Source organism: Procambarus clarkii, chromosome 89 (assembly GCF_040958095.1).
Source record: "Procambarus clarkii isolate CNS0578487 chromosome 89, FALCON_Pclarkii_2.0, whole genome shotgun sequence".
Taxonomy (NCBI): domain Eukaryota; kingdom Metazoa; phylum Arthropoda; class Malacostraca; order Decapoda; family Cambaridae; genus Procambarus; species Procambarus clarkii.
In genome coordinates this window covers 10,704,902-10,727,164 of record NC_091238.1, presented here as the reverse complement: position 1 = coordinate 10,727,164, position 22,263 = coordinate 10,704,902, and the positions used below count along the sequence as shown (strand labels likewise).

The window sequence follows — 22,263 nt, the reverse complement described above, 5'->3', positions numbered from 1 at the left end:
GTGGGGTTGACTTGTGGGCCTTGGGCCCCGTTGGACCCCTCCTGGGTCTTTGTACCCTCGGAGTGGGGCTTAGTGTTATAAGGAGAGGGGGTTCTCTTTCACAACCTCCTCGTACAAATTGGATTTGGTGTCTACTCCTCCCCGGGTTCAGTTCCGTGATCTCGTGGGTTCCTCGGTCCTGCCCTTCCAGAGATTTTTGGCTTCCCGCGTTTCATCTCATGTGGTTTGGGAGGTCCATGCTGCTTTACCTCCTGCTTGACCCGGATTATGCTTTCGTGATGGATTCGTGTTCCTTTGAGTGTGGATCCTCGTGTCCGTACTGGATTTGTTATGAAGTTCCGGAGTCGTCCTTGGCAGACTGCTTGCACTTCTCGTTAGAGGCTTGGCACATGTTCTGTTGGTCCCATGTGCTTGAGTGGAAGGAGGCTCAGACGACGTTTCAGGTCTTCCTGGGGGGGGGGGGGGGCGAATTTGAGCATCTCCATGCATGTTTGTTTGCCCCTGCCCTTCCGTGGGATGTTGGTGTGATGCAACTTCATGTGCAGGTTCCTTCCCTTTTGGCTGCCTTGGTCATGGAGGATTTGCATACACGTGGATTGCTGGCTTCGGCCCTGCATTTCTTCTCCCTCCTCGAGATGTCCTCAGATTGGCTTGAGTTGGATGTGGAAGAGCTTGGGGCCGCCTCTGGGTCTGGTGCGTTGCCCTCGGCGGTGTGTGTGTCATCTGCATTGTTGAAGCTGTTCACGCCGCTCTTGCAGGATGCAGTTTCACAGTTTTTTGCTTCTCGACTCGCGTGTTGGCAGGTGGTACGTGCTTCTTCCTTGGAATCCGCTTGGGCCCTGTCTCTTAGGTTGTCTTCTCCTTATTGTCCACAGCTGTTTGCAGAGTCTGCGGTTTTGCAGTATCTGCAGGCGGCTTCGGCTAGTTGCCGTCCTGTTCAATTTGTTCTACGGGGGCTTGTAGGGAGGGCCTTCCCGGAAAGGTCGTGCCAGGGCTCGAGGTTCTTCTCGTCGTGGTAGGCCAGTGGTGCCAGATTCAGGGCAGGTATAGCCTTCGGTTCTGTCAGTTTCTGGTCAGTAGGGGGGATCCCCATGTGTGCCGCTTAGGTTCTCATAAGGTGCGTTGGCCCTTTCGCGGTTCGTCCCATTGACAGGGCAATGGGGGAGAGGCTTGCTCTGTTCCCTCATGAGTGGTCCCACAATTTGTGGGCCTTTTGGGTCACTTCGTGCAACCTGAGGTGGTATTGGGTAGCTCAAATTCAAATTCAAAATTCAAATTCAAATGTTTATTTAGGTAAAGTACAATTTAGTTTAGTTTAGTTTATTTAGGTAAAGTTTAGGCTCCTTCTCCTTCGGGGAGTTAGGGGCTGGCGGTGGGCTTATTCTCCTGCGCTCTGTCGAGTCATTTCGGAATGGGTTCACTTGAGCGTGGTCGAAACGACCTCGTCTCTCGGGTGGGTTTCTGGTCCTGAAACGGGACTGCACGGACCTCCGGTTCATTCTGGACTTCAGTTTGGAGACGTGACAGGAAAACTAGGAAGGGAGGATGAGTGGCTATGCTGGTGAAAAAACACATGAAGGTAAGAGAGTTAATATTTGAAAACCCTCGAGATATTGACATAATGGCATTGCAGGTCTGGGATCAGGATGATAAGTTGATAATTTTAAATGCCTACAGCCCACCACCAAGCAACACATGGACAAAGGAAGAACTGGATGACAAACGAGAGGGCCTCATAATGGTCATGAGAGATATTATTGTACAAGCAGATAAAGATAAATCACGACTGTTGATACTGGGGGGCTTCAACTTTAAAGTAATAGACTGGGAGGCCTATGAAGCAAGAACGGAGGACTTTTGGACATGCAGATTTGTGAACCTCATTCTGGAGACATCCTTGTATCAACACATCAAGCAGGCCACAAGAATGAGGGAAGGAGATGTACCGTCAGTACTGGATCTAGTATTCACCAGGAAAGAAGAAGAGATATATGACATCTAGTACCTTCCTCCCTTAGGAAAGAGTGATCACATCCTGTTAGACATTAAATATGCACCTCCACCCACATCGACTGATGCAAAAAGTAAGGGTATCCATATCAGCCATGGATAGCTCCGGGAAACCGTAGGGGCTTCCCCCAGAAAATGTTTTAACCACTGTAATGTGCCGTGTTTATTGGGACATTTCCCCTGTGTGCCGAAAATCAAGTGTTTACCAAAATTTTTTTATCGCTGCAAAATGATAAATTCCCTTCCCTGAACACATACACAAAAAAAAAAACTAAAAAATTCCACATACTTTGACTGTGGGGATATGGAGAAGGGGGGCTTGTGATGTTATCATTGGCTGTGTGCCAGTGCATGAAGCTCCCAGAGGTGGTCGTGAGGGCCATTCAAACACCGCGAGTTACCACAAATATATTCTCAATTGAACAAATCTTGCTATTGTGATTTAAATGTGTATATTTTCAATTATTTGTACTATGTATTTCCAATGCATTTTTATTTTTATTTTTGTTATTGTATGTGATGTATATATGTGTCCTTCACAAGATGTATTCATTAGAATGTTGATAATGTTCCATGGAACTGTGATACATGAGTCAGCCAGTGGCTTAGGACCTAAGCAGGAATATCCCTGCAAAAAGTAAAAATATAAATAAAAAAGTGTGTCTACAATAAATGTTTTTTTATTGCAATATTATTTATTCAAAATTCACTAAAACTACAATATGTACAGTTTCACACACTATTTACATAGTAACACACTGATTTACACTCAGTACTTTGGAAGTGAGTGATAATCAACGAATCAGTCCATGGTACATGGCACAACTTTGCTCTTTATGCACCAGGTACAAACAGATTTTCACTTTCTGGTTCTTCGTTCTATGTGCTTGCAAATAACACACTCATGTACACCCTTGGCTTTATTACCTATAGGTGGTATGTAGCCAAGCTTGTGAAGTGTAAGGCAGTCTTGAAAAGGTCATTTTGTACGGTATTCGTCTTCTTCTTCGCAATATGTGCTGTTTGCATGAAGGTATATCCTTCTGATGACTGCACAAGTGGAAATGTAGAAAGATGCGTAGATGACAATGCACAACAATACATCAACGGTCACGACATGCGCGAGTCAAGAAAATAACAACGCCATCAATGCAGGCGAGGATAATTGCAAAATAAACAAGAGGAAAGGAACGTAGGATGGGAATAAAGAAAATAGAAAGCGAACCCAAAGCATCGCTGCAGTAAAGAAAGCGAGGGACAGAGGAAAGAAACGAAGGGGAAGGACACATCCTTGCAAAGGATGTAATTAAGTAGATTTAGATTTAGATTTAGATTTTTTATTCAGGTAAAGGTACATCCATTGAGTTACATACATAATGATGGATTTAAAGATAGAGATAGTACATACAATACCTAAAGCCACTAGTACCCATAGCATTTCGGGCTAAAGGTGACATGTGGAGTACGAATGTAACAGTACGAATGTGGAGAATGGTAGAAGAAGTCAAGACGGGACAGGTGAGGTTAGGACAGGGCAAGGTACGTAGAAGGCATCCGGAGTCTCACGACTGGGACGCTAACATCGGACTCCGCAGAAGCGCCAGCAGGACAATGGGAGGAAGACCTAGGAAGGGTACGAGGACAAGTCGTGGGAGAATGCGATGTAAGAGGCCCATCAGGCAAGGTGGCAGGGCGCTTTGAAATTGGGATGACGGAGGATTGCTTCCGCTTAGTACTGCGGGCAGAGATATACGGCAAGGCAGCCTGAGGAGAGACACAGGGAAGGCACGCTAAAGAGTTCCGAAGGGCGTTGTTCAGCATTGATTCAAGAGCATTGGAGATTGCAGAGGCAGCTGTGGGAGGATGGACGTCACCCATAGAAGAAGCGGAGAGGAGTGACGGGTCAGCCTCAGGAATGGGAAGGATGGACTGTGGAAAGAATTTAGTGATGTGGCGGACCAGCACCGTTTCAAGTGCATCCACAAAGAGAGCGAATAGCATCAACAAGATCTGGATTCAGTTGAATGGTGGGTGGGAGAGAAGAAGCCTCAGCGGTGAGAGGAACGTCAGTGAGAAACAGGTCAGGCACAGGCAAAGGCGGCAGCGGAGGGGGAAGCGGCGGGTGACAAGGAACTGGGGCAGGATGAGGCAAAGTACGACTGGAGGGCGGAATGACGATGGGAAGAGCCCTTAGTGAGTGCCGCAACATAGGAAGGACACTGCATGAAAGTGATGGCATGATCACCACCACAGTTGGGACAACAGAGCTTGTCGGACTCAGTCATGAGTGAAATGGGAACTAGAGCAGTTGCCACAATGGACGTCATTGGTGCAGCCATGGGAAGTATGGTGAAAACCCTTACAACGAAAGTACTGAGTGGGATGGGGAATGTACACCTATAATTTATGGAGGAAACCATTAATCCAAATTGGATCAGGAGGGAAGGAGTCAAGAAAAGTAAGGAGGGCAGTGCCGGTATCACACAGGTCACCATCAATTCTACGCATAAATTTCTTGACACCAAGGATTGGAATGTCAGCATCCTGCAGTTGCACCTTGATGTCATCCACACTAACGTCAACAACATGCCTGACCACATATCATACCAAACAGTCACCCAGAGGCGTATAACAATGGACCTTGTAACTACAGATATCAGTAACCTCCGAAAGCACTAAGTCCCTGGAGGAAGTGTGTTAACGGCAATCAAGTTCCTGCATTTATTCAGCTTGAAATCATGCACCTTAATTTTAAAGAACTCGTGATGACTTAATAGAAAAGACTTCGTGCCCTACTATTTCCAAAAACACTCCAATCAGCAGGCGTATCAGCATCAAAGACGATGATGAACGTACGTAGGCCAGGAGAACCCGTCTGACCAGGAGGAAGTGGAGGGCATGGAGACAGAGGTAGCAAGGGGGTCACAGGGCATCACAGGATGCAGGCAACGTTTTGCCTCCAATCTATTAGCCTTACTATGATGTTTACTGTCCAGTAAAACACCCTTGAGATCTCCATCCAAGACGGGGAGAACGTCGTGACCGGAATGTGTGCCAAGGGACAACAGGTCTTGAAAAACCTCAAAGGGATTGGATATGTCCATGGGAGAAACGCTGCATGAACCACCATCCGTCGCCATGGTCGACCGGCAAGCTAAGGTATGCTTGAAGAGATTCAGCCATTCTGGAAGAGATTCATCCATTCTGGAAGAGATTCAGCCATTCTGGAAGAGATTCAGCCATTCTGGAAGAGATTCAGTCATTCTGGAAGAGATTCAGCCATTCTTGAAAAGATCTATGGAAAACACTACCACCATGGAAGCTGCTAACACTGTTCATCTATGCTACTTGTATCAGATGCATCATCACTGAACCCAGAAAACAATTCATCTATATATCAACTATAAACAGTGGGGATAACACATTGAGCATAGCTACAACTTGGATACGCTTGCTGTATCTTCCTCATCGGTGCTGTATCACTTGCATCCGAGCCTTGTGTTAGAGCCTTATTGTTCCTAGCTTCATCAATATCATGACCCTTATGTTCTTCAAACAATAAGGTCTGAATTTCACCAACGGAGAGAGATCTTTCAACACCGCGTCTGACAGGGGATTGGGAGCCAGAAGCACGTGCGCCTCCCTTGGTTGCTCATTCAGAACTGATCCTGCCAGCAGCCTTGGAGAAATCAATGAATTTTTTTCAAGATGGCTGCCTCTTCTGGGGGTCTCAGGAGTCCATTTCATACCCAACCAATTGCGCTCGCTTTTGGAATGGGTATGAAAAAATACAGTGTTTTCTTGGTTGGCACAGTAATGGGCAAATGAGATTTCTTGGCTGGTGCAGCACAGTGGTTATGAAGGGCATGATGATACAGCTTCCATTAGTGGGCACTTGAATGAAATTTGAATAAAATTTTTGACCATATAACATCACAGTACCCAAAGTCTCTCCACACTGTGAAGCGCATTCTAAAAATCTTGTGCATTCTCATTGTTTAAAACTGTATATGAACACTTGTAGCTATTTTTACTTTTTTTAATCCTCTTCTCAAAGAATTTAGCATTTGAAAAAATATTCAAACATCTCTCTTCTTCTCCTCATGATATGATACTTCCTATGTGTGTGACAGACATCTGAACATGAAAGTGTAAATATGTGGTATCTCTTGAATATTTGCTGATTAATCTTGTTGATGACTAAGCATTTTTCACTAAGGATTTATACATTATTTATACATTACATTAAACAGTGATAAAATTGAGCCATATTATGAATATTTAGAAGAAATCACACCAATGGTGAGGACTCTATTTTATGTATGTGTTTTATACTTTTAGATGCAGATAAAGCAAAGAAGCATGGAATGGATGAATATATAAGTGCCGATCCTGTTAGATTTGATCATCACAATTTGTACAGAGTTCTACAAACTCAAACACTTGAATACCGTCTTATTGACCCATATTGTTCTCTGGTAAGTTGATGCATTTATACTTCACATTACATTAAGTTCAATGTGTTTACCACTTAATAGCTCAAAGATATGAACTGTTTTCCATTAGTATTTGAAATAAACTTTGAATTCTAGTCTGACTAAAGATACTGATTTACCTGATTTACCCGAGGCCCACTAACCCTAGTGGTCTCAAGGAGGATAGGATGCTGACGGTGTGTCGAAGGTTCCCCCCCCCCCATTTGTCTTGATCTTTTCCAGGTATATTTTGAAATTCAGCACAGTTTGGGCAGTTACAGCTTCAATTAGGTAGGCAGTTCCATGGGTTAATTAATATCCCTGCTGGTGAAAAACCATCTGTTCTCAGTCCTACATTGTGGCTTGTTGTGCTTTAAAACCGTTGCTCCTTGTTTGTGTTACATTTGACCTGAAGAAAATATCTGGATCAACATCCTCTAACTTGTTCAGTATTTTAAAAGTTTCAATGAGATCCGCCCTGTCATGCCTATCTTGCATTGTTGTTAGCCCTGTGACCTTCAAGTGTTCCTGATAGGATATTATCTGATGCACATATTTTTTAATGAGTTCTGTAATGACCCTCTTGAAATTTTGCCATGCTGCTTCTGTGCCAAGTTCGCCCATCAGCTCCCTCCAAGAGACAGTTTGCAGTTCCTTTCTCAATCCTTGATAGTCACCTCGCTGGTTATCTAGAAATTCATCACCTTTGACCTTTATGTGGGTTTCTATATTCATAGTCTATCTTAAAATATGGTGGTCGCATGAGGGGGTTAACTTTTTCTCCACATGAATTTGATCAATTAAACCCTATTCTGTAGTCAACACAAGATCTAGTACTGTATACTATTACCATGTGTCGTCTCTATCAAATTCTGTGGTATATTGTGGTATACTATACTGTGATATAGTCTCTGTCAATACCTTTGGAACTAAAGTCACCCACACCCACTCCCGATACCCGCCCCCACTCCTGACACCCACCCCCACTCCTGACACCCACATCCACTCATGAAACCCACACCCACTCCTTGCACCCACATCCACTTCCGACACCCACAAACACTTTCGATGCCCATACTCACTACTAACACCTACATTCACTCCCTGCACCCAGTCCCAACACCCACATTTGCTCCCACTCCCCACACTCACATCCACTTCTAATACCCACTACTGACATTCACACCTAGTCCCTGCACCCACAAGCACTACTGATACTCACACCCACTACTAACACTCACACCTGCCCCAACACCCACTCCCAAGACCCACACCTACTCTCTGCATTCATGCCCGCTTCCCACGCCCACTTCTCACACCCTCTTCCCACGTCCATGCCTAGTTCAGACACTCACACCCATTCTCCACACCCACTTCCCAGACCCATTCCCCACACACCCACTCCCCAAACCCATTCCCCACACACCCACTCCTTACACCATTCCTCACACACCCACTCCCCTCACCCATTCCTCACACACCCACTCCTCACACTCACATCCACTCCTGACATTCCATACCCATTCCTGACACTCATATCCACTCCTGACACCCACAACCACTCCCAACACCCCACAACTGACACTCACACCTGACACTCACACCTGACACTCACACCTGATACTCACACCCACACCCAATTCCCACACCTACTCCCAACACTCACACCCACTCCCCATACCCACTCCCTACACCCACTTCCCACACCTACTTCCCACACCCATTTCTCACATCCACTCCCAACACCCACATTTACCCCCCACACCCACATTTACTCCCCACACCCACATCCACTCATGACACCCATACTCATTCCTGATATCCACATCCACTCCTGACACCCACACTCACTCTCAACATCTACACCCACTCCTAAAACCCCACACCCAAACCAAACACCCACACCCACTCCAGACAGCTACATCTACTCCCAACATCTACACCCTTCACGCCCTTCAAGATGACCTGGACAAAATAAGTATATGGAGCACCACTTGGCAAATGGAATTTAATGTTAATAAATGCCATGTTATGGAATGTGGAATAGGAGAACACAGACCCCACACAACCTATATATTATGTGAGAAATCTTTAAAGAATTCTGATAAAGAAAGAGATCTAGGGGTGGTTCTAGATAAAAAACTATCACCTGAGGACCACATAAAGAATATTGTGCGAGGAACCTATGCCACGCTTTCTAACTTCAGAATTGCTTTTAAATACATGGATAGCGATATACTAAAGAAATTGTCCACAACTTTTGTTAGGCCAAAGCTAGAATATGTAGCGGTTGTGTGGTGCCCATATCTTAAGAAGCACATCAACAAACTGGAAAAGGTGCAAAGACATGCTACTAAGTGGCTCCCAGAACTGAAGGGCAAGAGCTACGAGGAGAGGTTAGAGGCATTAAATATGCCAAAACTAGAAGACAGAAGAAAAAGAGGTGATATGATCACTACATACAAAATAGTAACAGGAATTGATAAAATCGATAGGGAAGATTTCCTGAGACCTGGAACTTTAAGAACAAGAGGTCATAGATATAAACTAGCTAAACACAGATGCCGAAGAAATATAAGAAAATTCACTTTCACAAACAGAGTGGTAGACGGTTGGAACAAGTTAGGTGAGAAGGTGGTGGAGGCCAAGACCGTCAGTAGTTTCAAAGCGTTATATGACAAAGAGTGCTGGGAAGACGGGACACTACGAGCGTAGCTCTCATCCTGTAACTACACTTAGGTAATTACTTAGGTAATTACACATCCCTAATACGCACACCCACTACCAAATTCTATCATTTAACAATAAATGATAGAATTTGGTTTTAAGTATGTCCAATGGCTCTCCCAATGCCCAACTCTTTCTTCTAGTGTTGGATTCAGCCACAAAATATTAAAAATGTGAGAGGAGCCATATTCATATGTTCCATGCACTCTGGGCTGATTTCACTAAGATAAATTTTAATTTAAACCTGCCCAGTGATGGACAACTTTCTCACTAGTCTGTGAACTGTGACCCAACATTCAAAGCAAATCTGCACATATTTATCTTTGCCAAACTCTTGTTCGTCGAATTAGGTGAGTAAATCTGGCCTGAAAGGTGTGCATTACAACCAGAGATTTGCCAAACTAGAGTTCCTTGAATTGAGGCTCCATTGTATATACTGTATATATTTATCTAAGAAATATTTAAAACATATGAGTCTTAACAGAAGCCTTTCTGATTAGTAATTTCTCACTTTTTGTTTGTATACTTAAATTAACAAAATGGTTAAGATGATAATGTGACAGTGCTAGGAAAAAGAGAAATTTAATTAAAGATATTGAGATGGGAAAGATGAGAGAGAGAACACAGTTTTCCAATGAAAAAGTGAGATATCAGGGAGACTGTTTATGACAATTTAAATGGATTTAAATGGATAATACTTCCTCAGAGATTGACATCGACCACTTGGTCAAATTTTGGAAAAGACACTTTGAGAAATGGTGGTATTAGTTAAATATTTGTATCCATTCCTTATACCTTCATAAAACTTTTGCTTTAAATTATTATTGGTTTAAAGTGTTTCATGTTTGATGATTCCTATCTTTGCCCATAGGGATGGTTCAGTCCTGGTCAGATTTTTGTATTAGATGAGTACCAGGCTCGGTATGGTGTTCGGGGCTGTTATAGACATCTCTGCTATTTAGAAGACCTTCTAGATCGAGCAGAGAAAGGCCAGATGATAGACCCAACTCTCATTCACTACTCATTTGCCTTCTGTGCCTCCCACGTTCATGGAAACAGGCAAGTTATCAGTTTGGGTAATATACTATATTCCGTGTTAATAGAGGACAGTTATATAATAGGAAACTTTAATATTCTTTGTTGGTATTATTGTATATTTTGAAATATGATACGGGAGATTTTATAAGAAAATGGAAAATACAAATAAACTTCATCAATTTACATTTTATGTTAAATAGTGTTTAAGCAGGAAATTATTTGTTGTTTTCCATGTTAATTCTGTTGGCCATAATTTAATACCTGAAATATATTTTGTATTTATACAGTAATCTTATTCAGCATAATGTTCTTAATTTTCTCTCACCTGTATGACAAAAAGAGTACATTACAGTGTAATTTAAAAACAAATCTTGACTAAATCACTTTAGTCTTCTTCCAGATTTGTCAGAATTTCAGATTTTGTATAATTTAATTTATTATTTACTCTATTCACAAAATTATTTTAACTCTTGGACAGCGACTTATGGAGAAATGCTCCATCCTTCTATGTGAAAAAAACCAGCGTTGAATGTAATGAAACGCCATTTTCTGGGTGAGACCCGGAGGCTCCCCAGAGCTTTACCAGGCTGATATGCTAATGTCAGACTTTAGTATCAGTCATGTGTATGGAGGTCTAGGGCCTACCGGGGACCACGGCCAGAACCTGGCTCCCTCAGAGAGGCAAGCCTATAGAAACCCCCCGTATGGTTGGAAGCATTCTATGTCTGCCATCGACCGGGTCAACCATCCAGAAAGGTAAGCATTGCAAAACAAACTCCTATTCTGGTTAAAATTGCTACCAAAAGCCGAACTAGTCGATAGAACGCCCCAACAGAAAACAAGCAAACTACTATGACGTCACACGTCACCGCGCCGCTGTCTGCGCAGCTCCCCCCTCCCCGGGAGGGGGAAGGGGAAGCCCCAGACCTCTCACACTGGCTATCCACCCATCAGTTCTGAGGCTGGATGTCAAAACACGCGAAAAACCACCGACTGGTGGGAGGGAGGGTAGCCGGGGAGCCTCCGGGTCTCACCCAGAAAATGGCATTTCATTACATTCAACGCTGGTTTTCTGGGAGGAGCCCCATTGGCTCCCTGGAGCTAACAACCCACAGAGGAAGGTCAAAGAGATGGAACTGGGAGGCGGACACCACGCACCCCTCAACGGATGCGAGACAACCGGCAGCAAACGCTAACCCAAGGCAACACAGCCCCAAAAGGGATCAGGAACAACACGAGACAATGAGCAGCAAGGCCCTTGTTCGAACACCAAAAGATTCGTGCCCAAATGACAGCAAAGACACGCCACCCAGATGGCAGCAAGAGCAGCGAAGCCACGAACGTCATGGGCATGGGGAAAGAACACAGGCTGACAACCCGGGACACCATCACCCGCGAACAGGGAAGAACAGAACCAGATCAACTCAAAGCGTGCCCCAGACATAGAGGCCACGGCACGCAAATAACACCAGAGGGCCGCCACTGAATACCAAACACGACACCCACCCAGGCCCGACCTACTAAGCACCAACAAACCAAGGACCCCTCCGAAATGCAGCAGCTCCATCCCATGCCAGAAAAGATGGAGACTGCTGCCACCGAACAACCAAAACACCAAAACCGAAGGAGCAGAAAACCCCTGCGGAGGAGAACAAGAAGCCCAGCGACCCGACCCCCAGAGGCAAATGCCAACAGGAAAAAGAGCCGACAAAAAACAAACAGGAACCAAAGGGGCACCACCAACTGAGGAGAAGAGAGAGAATGCTGACCAGAGACCAGGACAGTGCAAGCGGCGCACGAACAGGCCGGAGGTGAAACAACGCACAAGACAGTGTATTAACAGTGCTGAAGCAACACCAAGACCGAAAGCAAGCCGAAGCGGCTCCGCCAGCGCCGCACGAAACGAGGCGACAGTATGTGGCAAGACGACGGCCCCCAACCCCCACCAGAAAAACCAAGCTGACACTAACAACTGCAGCCACCTAAGAAGGGACAGGAGAAAAAGGAAGGACCACCAAAATACCCCATACTGCCGCCAAGAAGAAGCATGCAGGTGGGACACCAATAACGAAGCCACCAGACCACCAACCGGAGGGGAGACACGCGAGGTAGAACATAATCAGCCCCAACAAGGCTCATCCGAGCCCAGGAAAAGGCGGAGCCGCGGGAAGATCTCGGGCGTGACCACCAAAGCCCTGGCCGGCACAAAGGAGATGGAACGTCTGCCGAACAGAAAGCCTCCCAATGCGAGCAAGCCCGCCAGGAGATCAGAAACGACGGGTCGAACACGAGACATCGCAAGACCATGAAAAACCAACAGGCAGAGCTAGCCAGAAAAACCAAAGAAGGCGTAAGGGTTGCCACCAGAACAGTACCCGAACCAAGGGATATGAGCAACGAAAACAGACCAAGACACATAAGCGCATCATATGACACAGGCTGAAGGAACGCCCAAGAAGCCAAGGAACATACGAAGAAAACCCTTGCGGCAGAGGAGGAAACAAAGGGAACGCACAAGGAAGGGAAGCAGCGGAAACCGACCCCCCCCCCCATACAGCAGCAAGTGCAGGCAAAACCGAGCAAAGGAGATGCCAGGGAAGCGACAGGGGAGAGGCAGGACGAAAAAGCCAAAGCTCAAACCCCAGGAAACACAACTAGGGGTGGACAATCAGGGGTGGACAGAACCCCACGCACATGGAAGGGCCAAGCCAGGGACCCGAAGACCACGAAAATAACAAAAGCAAACCCCATACGCAAACCCCAGGCACAAAACAGTAGCAAAGTGCCACACCACAACCTGACACAGGAACAAGGACATGCCACCGCGAAACACGTTACCAGTGCACACGTGCCGCAGCAACATGGACCACGTGCAACACGTATGTAGCAACATGCCTCAGCAAAGGCAGAGAACGGTGCAGGCAGACAACAGGTCGACCCCACACAGGGCCACCGAAGATAACAGAAACCCAGCAGGCCCAGGAACTTGCACACGAGGTGACTGACGGCAGAGATACCTGCTCGAAACCTGCTTGATGGGGTTCTGGGAGTTCATTTACTCCCCAAGCCTGGCCCGAGGCTAGGCTTGACTTGCGAGAGGTTGGTCCACTAGGCTGTTGCTTGGAGCGGCCCGCAGGCCCACATACCCACCACAGCCAGGATGGTCCGGAACCTCTATTAGAAAACAGGCTAGTGTTCTCATGAAGAAGTCCATGGATGTACCAACAACATGGCGTATGCTCGCAGATAGGACATTTAACAACCGCAGACCTCTGATGTTTATACAGTGTTCCCCGATTGTGCCTATGGCACCACTGCTCTCCACTGGTACTATTCTGCATGTTCTACCATATAGGCGGGACCAAAGAGCCAGAGCTCAAACCCCGCAAGCACAACCAGGTGAGCCCTACCAGGTGAGTACATAACCAGCACCACAACCCACACACCTCATAACATGAAAGAGGTGGGTCCCCTGAATGACTCTAGCATGGGTTGGACATGCCTATGAGTGGGACTGGAAGGGTTGAAAAGGGACAGTCACCGGTGTGCCAATGGTCTCATTCGTACATAAATATACCTAAATAAAGACAAGTATATAAACATCTCCGCATCCAGCGCCTGGCCGAAAGATGCCAGACCGCAGAAACTCACCTGTCAAACGGAGGCACGAACGTGACACAACCCAACAGTGCCAAGAAGATCCTGGGAGCACCATCAGGTGAAGAAGCCAGAGCCGGACACGCAGGAGAGCAGAGTAGAGGCAAAGGAGGAGGCCCACACCCATGACACAGGGAAAACCTCGGCGTCCTCCCCACAGCTGTAATCCAGGACACCCCCGGAGTGACGGGACACATACCGGAGAAGGGAGAAGAGGGAGAGGCGAAGCACCCGAGAAAAAAGGGCGCAAAACACAAGCACTGAAACACACCGCCCAGATAAAAACAAACTCCCATTGCGCATGTGCAGGACACACTGGCCGAACCACACAACCCGCTCTGCAGGAAGGCGCCAACCAGGACTACTGCACAAGAAAATTAGCCAAACAAAACACAACCCTAGGGAACCACTAATTAGAAAAAACAACCCATCACAAGGGACAGGAGCCAAAAGAGGAAGCAGCAACAAAATAATCGGCCAACAAAGTGAAGACAAGGAGCCCAATGGGAACCCAACCGGGCCACGAGTAGCCCAAAAATGGCAACCGGACTAGGAGCCGACAGACGTTCCAATAATACGGGAAGTAGTGAAAACCTTTCCGAACCCTCGAACACAAAAGCAAACACCAGTCCTGAAGGCACACAAAGGCACAGTTGCACCCGAGACCAAAAGTCACGTAGAACCCCAAGAACGAGGAAACATGACGAAGACACCCCGTCCCCAAAAAAAGGGGGAGAGCAACAGAGATGAGCACCCACCTACAGGACGGAACCAACCGACTCAAAGGACAAGGAACCGAGTCCGGGGACACAGGGGGGCAAGAACGAAGGCAGATCCCCCCACCAGGTAGATAAATAAAAAGAAAACCCCGCAAGAGGACAGTGTACCCAAGCGGAACAGAGCCGGCCGCCATGATTGGTGAAAACAAGCTGCACAGTACCCTGCGCCTCACCAGTGCAAAACTGCCCCATACCCTAAGGCAAACAAGGGAGACAGAACACCCGAACACACAAAGAGCAGCCGAAAACCAAGCAGTAAACAGCCTAACAGGGACAGAACCCAAGGAACTTGTGGAAGGTGGCCCCAAGCCCCAAGTGCAATACTTACAGGGCACCTAGGGAAGAGAACCCTAGGCGCATGCAGCCCGAGTACTGGAGACTCACTCCTGGCACACGCACCACCTAGAAGACAGACACCACACTCTAGGTACAGTGCCAAAACAACTAATGGAGCCGGAGCACACATTCGGTGCCTATAGCATCAGCCGAAGAACTGATGGGTGGATAGCCGGCGTGAGTAGTCTGGGGTTCCCCCTTCCCCCTCCCGGGGAGGAGGGAGCTGCGCAGACAGCGGAGCGGTGACGTGTGACGTCATACTAGTTTGCTTGTTTTCTGTTGTGGAGTTCTATCCACTAGTTTGGCTTTTGGTAGCAATTTTAACCAGAATAGGGGATTAATTTTGGAATGCTTACCTTTCTGGATGCTTGACCCGGTCGATGGCAGACATAGAATGCCTCCAACCACACGGGGGTTTCTATAGGCCATTGCTCCCCTTGCCTCTCTGAGGGGGCCAGGTTCTGGCCGTGGTTCCCGGTAGGCCCTAGAACTCCATACACATGACTGATGCCAAAGTCTGACATTAGCATATCAGCCTGGTAAAGCTCCAGGGAGCCGACGGGGCTCCCCCCAGAAAATCATTATATAATTATAAATTAGTACGCAAATTATAAGAACAATTGATAATAAGTGAATATTTATCATTTCATTGGATGTAGAGGCTCTGGGTGTGTTGTGGGTGTGTCTGGTACCTGTCAACACTCATAGCTCGACACTGTTGATCCTTCCTGTCTTATCCTCAGATGTTTCACTGATTGTTTATTACTTGTTTCTCTTTATTTGCAAGAGTATGTGTGTTGAATAACATGATAAATCACATAATTCACATAACACAATTGTTTCAATAACACATGTATCAGTTGATGATTGGTTTACCTGGTATACTCCATTACAACTATAGAGAGTAGTGAAGAAGATATGAACATAATATACAATGGTGTTGGGCTCTAGGCATTGACATATGGCCTAATTGGTACCATATGGGTCGACTGTACAGTCGACAATACGACTGTACAGTTGTATGGTCTAATGGTTAAGGTACCAGGTACGCCAAGGTGCATAGTGCGCCTGGTTATCTGGGTTCGAATTCTTCTGGGGTGAGGAGTTTTCAGTTATATATATTATATATGTTGTACCTAGTAGCCAGAACGTCGTACTCGGCCTACTATGCAAGGCCTGATTTGCCTAATAAGCCAAGTTTTCCTGAATTTATTTATTTTCTAATTTTTTCTTATGAAATGATAAAGCTACCCATTTCATTATGTATGAGTTAATTTTTTTTAATTTGAGTTAAAACTAACGTTAGATATATGACTGAACCTAACCAACCTTACCTAACCTAACCTAACCTATCTAAAGCTAACCTAAACTAACACAACTAAGTCAATAATTTATGTTCCTAATATAATATAATAATAATTCAAATAAACTAATTGGAAACAATTTATTGAAAAAAAACAAAAACACTCTGCCTATTAGGCAAATCAGGCCTTACATAGTAGGCCGAGAAGTGCGTTCTGAACGCACTTCTCAGCCTGATATGCAAGGCCCGGTTTGCCTAATAAGCCGAGTTTTCATGAATTAATGTTTTTTCGACTACCTAACCTACCTAACCTAACTTTTTCGGCTACCTAACCTAACCTAACCTATAAAGATATTTTAGGTTAGGATAGGTAGGGTTGGTCAGGTTCGGTCATATATCTACGTTAATTTTAACTCCAATAAAAAAAAATTGACCTCATACATAATGAAATGGGTAGCTTTATCATTTCATAAGAAAAAAATTAGAGAAAATATATTAATTCAGGAAAACTTGGCTTATTAGGCAAATTGGGCCTTGCATAGTAGGCTGAGAAGTGCATTCTGGCTACTAGGTACGACATATATATATATATGTCGTACCTAGTAGCCGACATATATATATATGTCGTATGACATATATATATATATGTCGTACCTATATATATATATGTCGTACCTAGTAGCCAGAACGCACTTCTCAGCCTACTATGCAAGGCCCAATTTGCCTAATAAGCCAAGTTTTCCTGAATTAATATATTTTCTCTAATTTTTTTTTTATGAAATGATAAAGCTACCCATTTCATTATGTATGAGGTCAATTTTTTTTTATTGGAGTTAAAATTAACGTAGATATATGACCGAACCTAACCAACCCTACCTAACCTAACCTATCCTATCTTTATAGGTTAGGTTAGGTTAGGTAGCCGAAAAAGTTAAGTTAGGTTAGGTTACGTAGGTTAGGTAGTCCAAAAACAATTCATTCATGAAAACTTGGCTTATTAGGCAAATCGGGCCTTGAATAGTAGACCGAGAAGTGCGTTCTGGCTACTAAGTACGACATATATATATATATATATGTATATATATATATATATATATATATATATATATATATGTCGTACCTAGTAGCCAGAACGCACTTCTAAGCCTACTATGCAAGGCCCGATTTGCCTAATAAGCCAAATTTTCCTGAATTAATATATTATCTCTAATTTTCTTCTTATGAAATGATAAAGCTACCCATTTCATTATGTATTAGGTCAATTTTTTTTTATTTGAGTTAAAATTAACGTAGATATACGACCAAACCTAACCAACCCTACCTAACCTAACCTAACCTATCTTTATAGGTTAGGTTAGGTTAGGTAGCCAAAAAAGTTAGGTTAGGTTAGGTTAGGTAGGTTAGGTAGTCGAAAAACAATTAATTCATGAAAACTTGGCTTATTAGGCAAATCGGGCCTTGCATAGTAGGCTGAGAAGTGCGTTCTGGCTACTAGGTACGACATATATATATATATATATATATATATATATATGTCGTACCTAGTAGCCAGAACTCACTTCTCAGCCTACTATGCAAGGCCCGATTTGCCTAATAAGCCAAGTTTTCATGAATTAATGTTTTTTCGTCTACCTAACCTACCTAACCTAACCTAACCTAGCTTTTTTTGGCTACCTAACCTAACCTTACCTATATATATAGGTTAGGTTAGGTTAGGTAGGGTTGGTTAGGTTCGGTCATATATCTACGTTAATTTTAACTCCAATAAAAAAAATTTACCTCATACATAGTGAAAAGGGTAGCTTTATCATTTCATAAGAAAAAAATTATAGTAAATATATTAATTCAGGAAAACTTGGCTTATTAGGCAAATCGGGCCTTGAATAGTAGGCTGAGAAGTGAGTTCTGGCTACTAGGTACGACATATATATATATATATATATATATATATATATATATATATATATATATATAAAAATGAAAGGTTAAACTTCTTAGAGCTTTCAACTCATTCAAGCTTTCATCAGAGCTTTTTTGGGGGAAAGCCCCCCCCCTCTCAGTATTTTCACAAGCTAAGTGCTGGTGCAGTCAAGCCTTAGTGAGATGTACCAGGTCTCTGAGACTCACCCTTACCTACTGGGAGTCAGGAGGCAAGAGTATGGGAAACAGAGAACATTCCAAAACTGAAAAAAACTGCACTAGAAAGAATAAGTGCAATAAGACAAGAAACTGCCCAGAAAATTAGGTACCCTAAGAAAATGAGGCAGATGATCACTGCTGTGATGTAGACATTCCATCTGTATTGCATCTCATTGCCAACCAGGTGACATCCCAGGTCATAGAGCATCCTCACCTGTTTGCTTTTCATTCACTTACGTGGTCACAGCTTCAGAGGTATGAAATTTCTAACAAGGCTTATCCTCAACTTCACATTTAAGGTAAGTGGTGTTGGCTATCCATTGAACATCAGTTCCATTGAGGGCCATTGGTTTATTTTATTTTTTTATTTTTTTTTTTTCATTGTATATGCCACAGCTTTATATTTTGCTCAGGCTGTGGGCCAGGGTAGTCAACTTGCAGTGCTCCTGCCCCTTCAGAGATACCTTCACCATTAGGTTTGGGTTCTTCCTTTGTGAGGTGACTCCTCTCGAGCCACCTTACTTCTGGATAGTGCACTCGACTTGTTCTCCACTGCAAGGGTTGATATAATTTAAATGTGTAATTACCTGAGATTGAGCTGTCTCAATGCATCTAGCTTCAGGGAGCCATCATTCAACCCCCTTCAGAAAGAGGCATTTCATTGCATTCAATGCTGTTCTTTTCAAGGAAGCAGTATAAGGCACCTTGGTGTATCTTTCATCTTCTATATTTGAGTGTTACTGCCAGTGGCCTCTAGTTTATTGTGCACCCTATACTCATCCTGTAAGTGGTAGTGCAAAGAGAGAGCACAATAGGTCTTAGTCAGACCTCAGTGGGTGTCTGACATTAACCTTAACATTTTATCTGCACTCTTTTTAATGAGTTTAATAGAGAGCTAGTAACCAACTTCTCTCACAGCAACTACTATGAATTACAGTATATTATTACACATTGAAGGCATATCATTTTGTTTGTAGTTGAAATAATTTTTAATATTTGATTTACAAGGTAATAGTAAGAGTTGCTGTTTATTCAGTTTATACTTTCATTGCATATATTTCCTTTACCTACTACCGTAGAAGCGAAATATGGATATAGTACAAGATTTTTCAACAATTTTACCAGCCTGTCTGTTTTGGCACTTCTTGTGATGCCTGTTTCCTGGCTTTTCCTTGATTGCTGGTTTCTGTGTTCCTAATACTGTTACCTGGTAGTAATTGGCCTTGGCAGAGCTTCAGTTGCTGGCATTTGGGATGGATGTATTCTTGCCTCCCTTCCTCTGCCTGTCTTTGGTGTTTTTTCACATTTGACCAGTTCATACTCTTCTGGAACCTTCCTGTTCTCCAGATTGTGTTTTGGAGTTTTTATCTTTTCCTTGCTTTCAGGGTCTTCCCTACAGATGAGGGCTTCATTTACAAGTCGATTTTTCCTCAAGCTCTACCTTCCGGCTTAAAGGTTGGGGAATGTCATGCTCTTTCCCTAAAGTTTGGTTTTGTGTCTTTGGGCCAAGTAATGATTTTATTCATCTCCAGCCTCCACTGCCATTGTTTTAGAATGATACCTCTGCATTCTGGAGGGTCTGTTAGTCATTAACACATTGTTTGTCTGAATGGGGCTGCAAAATATATGATCTGTCCTGTTGCTGTAGTTTTGAGTTATTTATGCACTCTTTAGATTGAGGCATTGTTTGTCAACCCTGTATCTCATGTTTTGTGTTCCTTGTTTACATTGTGGCATCAATTACTTGCTGTATTACTGTCAGGTGCCAAATTTTCTTTGAGCAATTGCAGGTTTTTTGCAGTAATGCTTTCTGTTTTTTTTTTTTTTATTTTTTTTTTTTTTGTTTTGTCTGGGTTAATCTTTGATAACTAAGCTCTCTTTGCTTCATTGAGGAGAGCCAGATTCTGGTCCTGGCTCCCAGTTGGCAAGGGTGGGTCTCAGAGACCTGGTACATTTATCTAAGGCTTGACTGGACTAGCATTTATCTCAGGGAGTTAGTGGGAACATCACCAGAAAAGGGCATTTAATTTAGTGCTTGATTTATGCATTACTTTTTCTCAAATTCCCTACTACTGTAGTGTTAAATCTGTTTAGTGTTGGTGGGATACAAGATGAAAATTGAAAGAAATCCTTTTAAGTACTATATATATTTTGTCTTTGAAGAAATATTTTTATATACATACAGTACATAATATAATCTTTTCTTACATGCTGTATTTTTTAATTCATTACAGTGATTTATATTGCCACATGAATTATTAATATCTATCATTACGTATTTTATAAATATGTGAAATAAAAAAGTTTATTATAATTATATCTAGTGTGTAAATGGAATGAATTCTTTATAATAAAATGTGTATATTACTGTGAAAATAAAGTGTTACAGGTGCTTGGGCTTAATGGCTCTTATGTTTAATATGCTAGGACTTCCATGATAACATTAAATGATTCATCATATTTGCAACTAATTTATAAACTGACGTTTATATGTATGCATGTTCATACAACTATGCATAGAGTACATGCTCTTGTAAGTGAACACGATCTCATAAAGAATTGTGTGTAACTGTGCATAAACACATTCAAGAAGCACATTTATGAAAATTAACAGCCATGAGCACATTTACATGTATAAATATATTCAGACAATGACACAAACATCTACAAATCACTTATATGCCAAAAGCACTTGACACACATGGGGACATGCAAGCACTGTTAGGTGAGTACTCACACATGAACTCCTGTTAATACAGAATTTTTAAAGAAGAACCAGTGTTTGCTTATCGTTTCTCATCTTCATTTGATTTAATTTAGCTTTTCTGGATTTTCTTGTATCTTTTTTCAAAATTTGCCGTATACAGCTTTGATAATGACATACAGTACAATTCATTAAATTATATGATGAAAATGTTAAATGGTTTGAAACCAGCAAGAGATGCAACAATAGACCACAACTTCAATTTTCTGAATAAAAAGTTATAGAAAATACGACAGGAAGTATTGTACTATATTTCTTCATCAACAGTGTTAGATGGTTGGAATAATCTTTAGAAGGTTGTGTGCTAAAACATTTTAACAAACTGTGTTTTTTCTAAAATGTACGAAGAAAACGGGACATCATGAGCATAGCTCTCGTCCTGTAGCCACTGATAGAATAGAACATCTACACTCACTGGTCCCTTATAAATTTGTCTAGTTTTCAGTTTGCCTTCTGGAATAATTTGGGTTCATCATATGTCCAGTGGTTTTTATAGAGTTATGAAATATAACATTTAACAGTTAATCATAGAACAGCCTGCACATGCAAATTATGTATGAAGAAAACAAGTACTGTAAATAACAGTTGATGACACAATTCACTTTCATTAACATACTGTGTTTCACTGATATAATAGGTGGGACAATGTGTGAACTATTATATTAACCATGACCACGGTAGTGTAGTATAGCAAGTCCTCATTTCCTGTTTATATGTACAGTATAATGAAGTCTGTATTTAACAGTATTTTCCTTTGCCTGTTATACAGAATAATTGTCATTGTAAAAGTTTGCTCTTTGGCAGTCTTATACATCTTAGCATCTGTTAGCAAATCCCAGTCTAATCCTTATCTTGCCTAGATTTAATGGTTTGCACTATCTAAAAAAAACTATAGAACTGTTGTCTTTTTAGTGTTCTATGTTAATACTTTCAAGCCTACATACTATATTTACTCACATAATTTATGTATGTTTTGTCTGGTATATTAGATAACAAATTCTAGATGTGTAAATTTCATATTGACTTTTTTCTGGG

The 22,263-nt window shown here is 43.0% G+C and overlaps 1 protein-coding gene across 32 annotated transcripts in view; it reads left to right on the top strand.

The window, feature by feature from the left end:
• Nucleotides 1-22,263, top strand: part of Cadps (calcium-dependent secretion activator 1) — a 537,366-nt gene that overhangs the window by 301,988 nt on the left and 213,115 nt on the right. For all 32 annotated transcript variants that reach the window (XR_011225795.1, XM_069317990.1, XM_069317986.1 and 29 more), the window contains 2 exons: nucleotides 6,352-6,488; nucleotides 10,084-10,271. Coding sequence is in view for 31 of the 32 variants with exons in the window: in XM_069317990.1 (XP_069174091.1) it covers nucleotides 6,352-6,488; nucleotides 10,084-10,271 (325 nt within the window). In the remaining variant the exon portion in view is untranslated. The remainder of the gene's footprint in view (nucleotides 1-6,351; nucleotides 6,489-10,083; nucleotides 10,272-22,263) is intronic.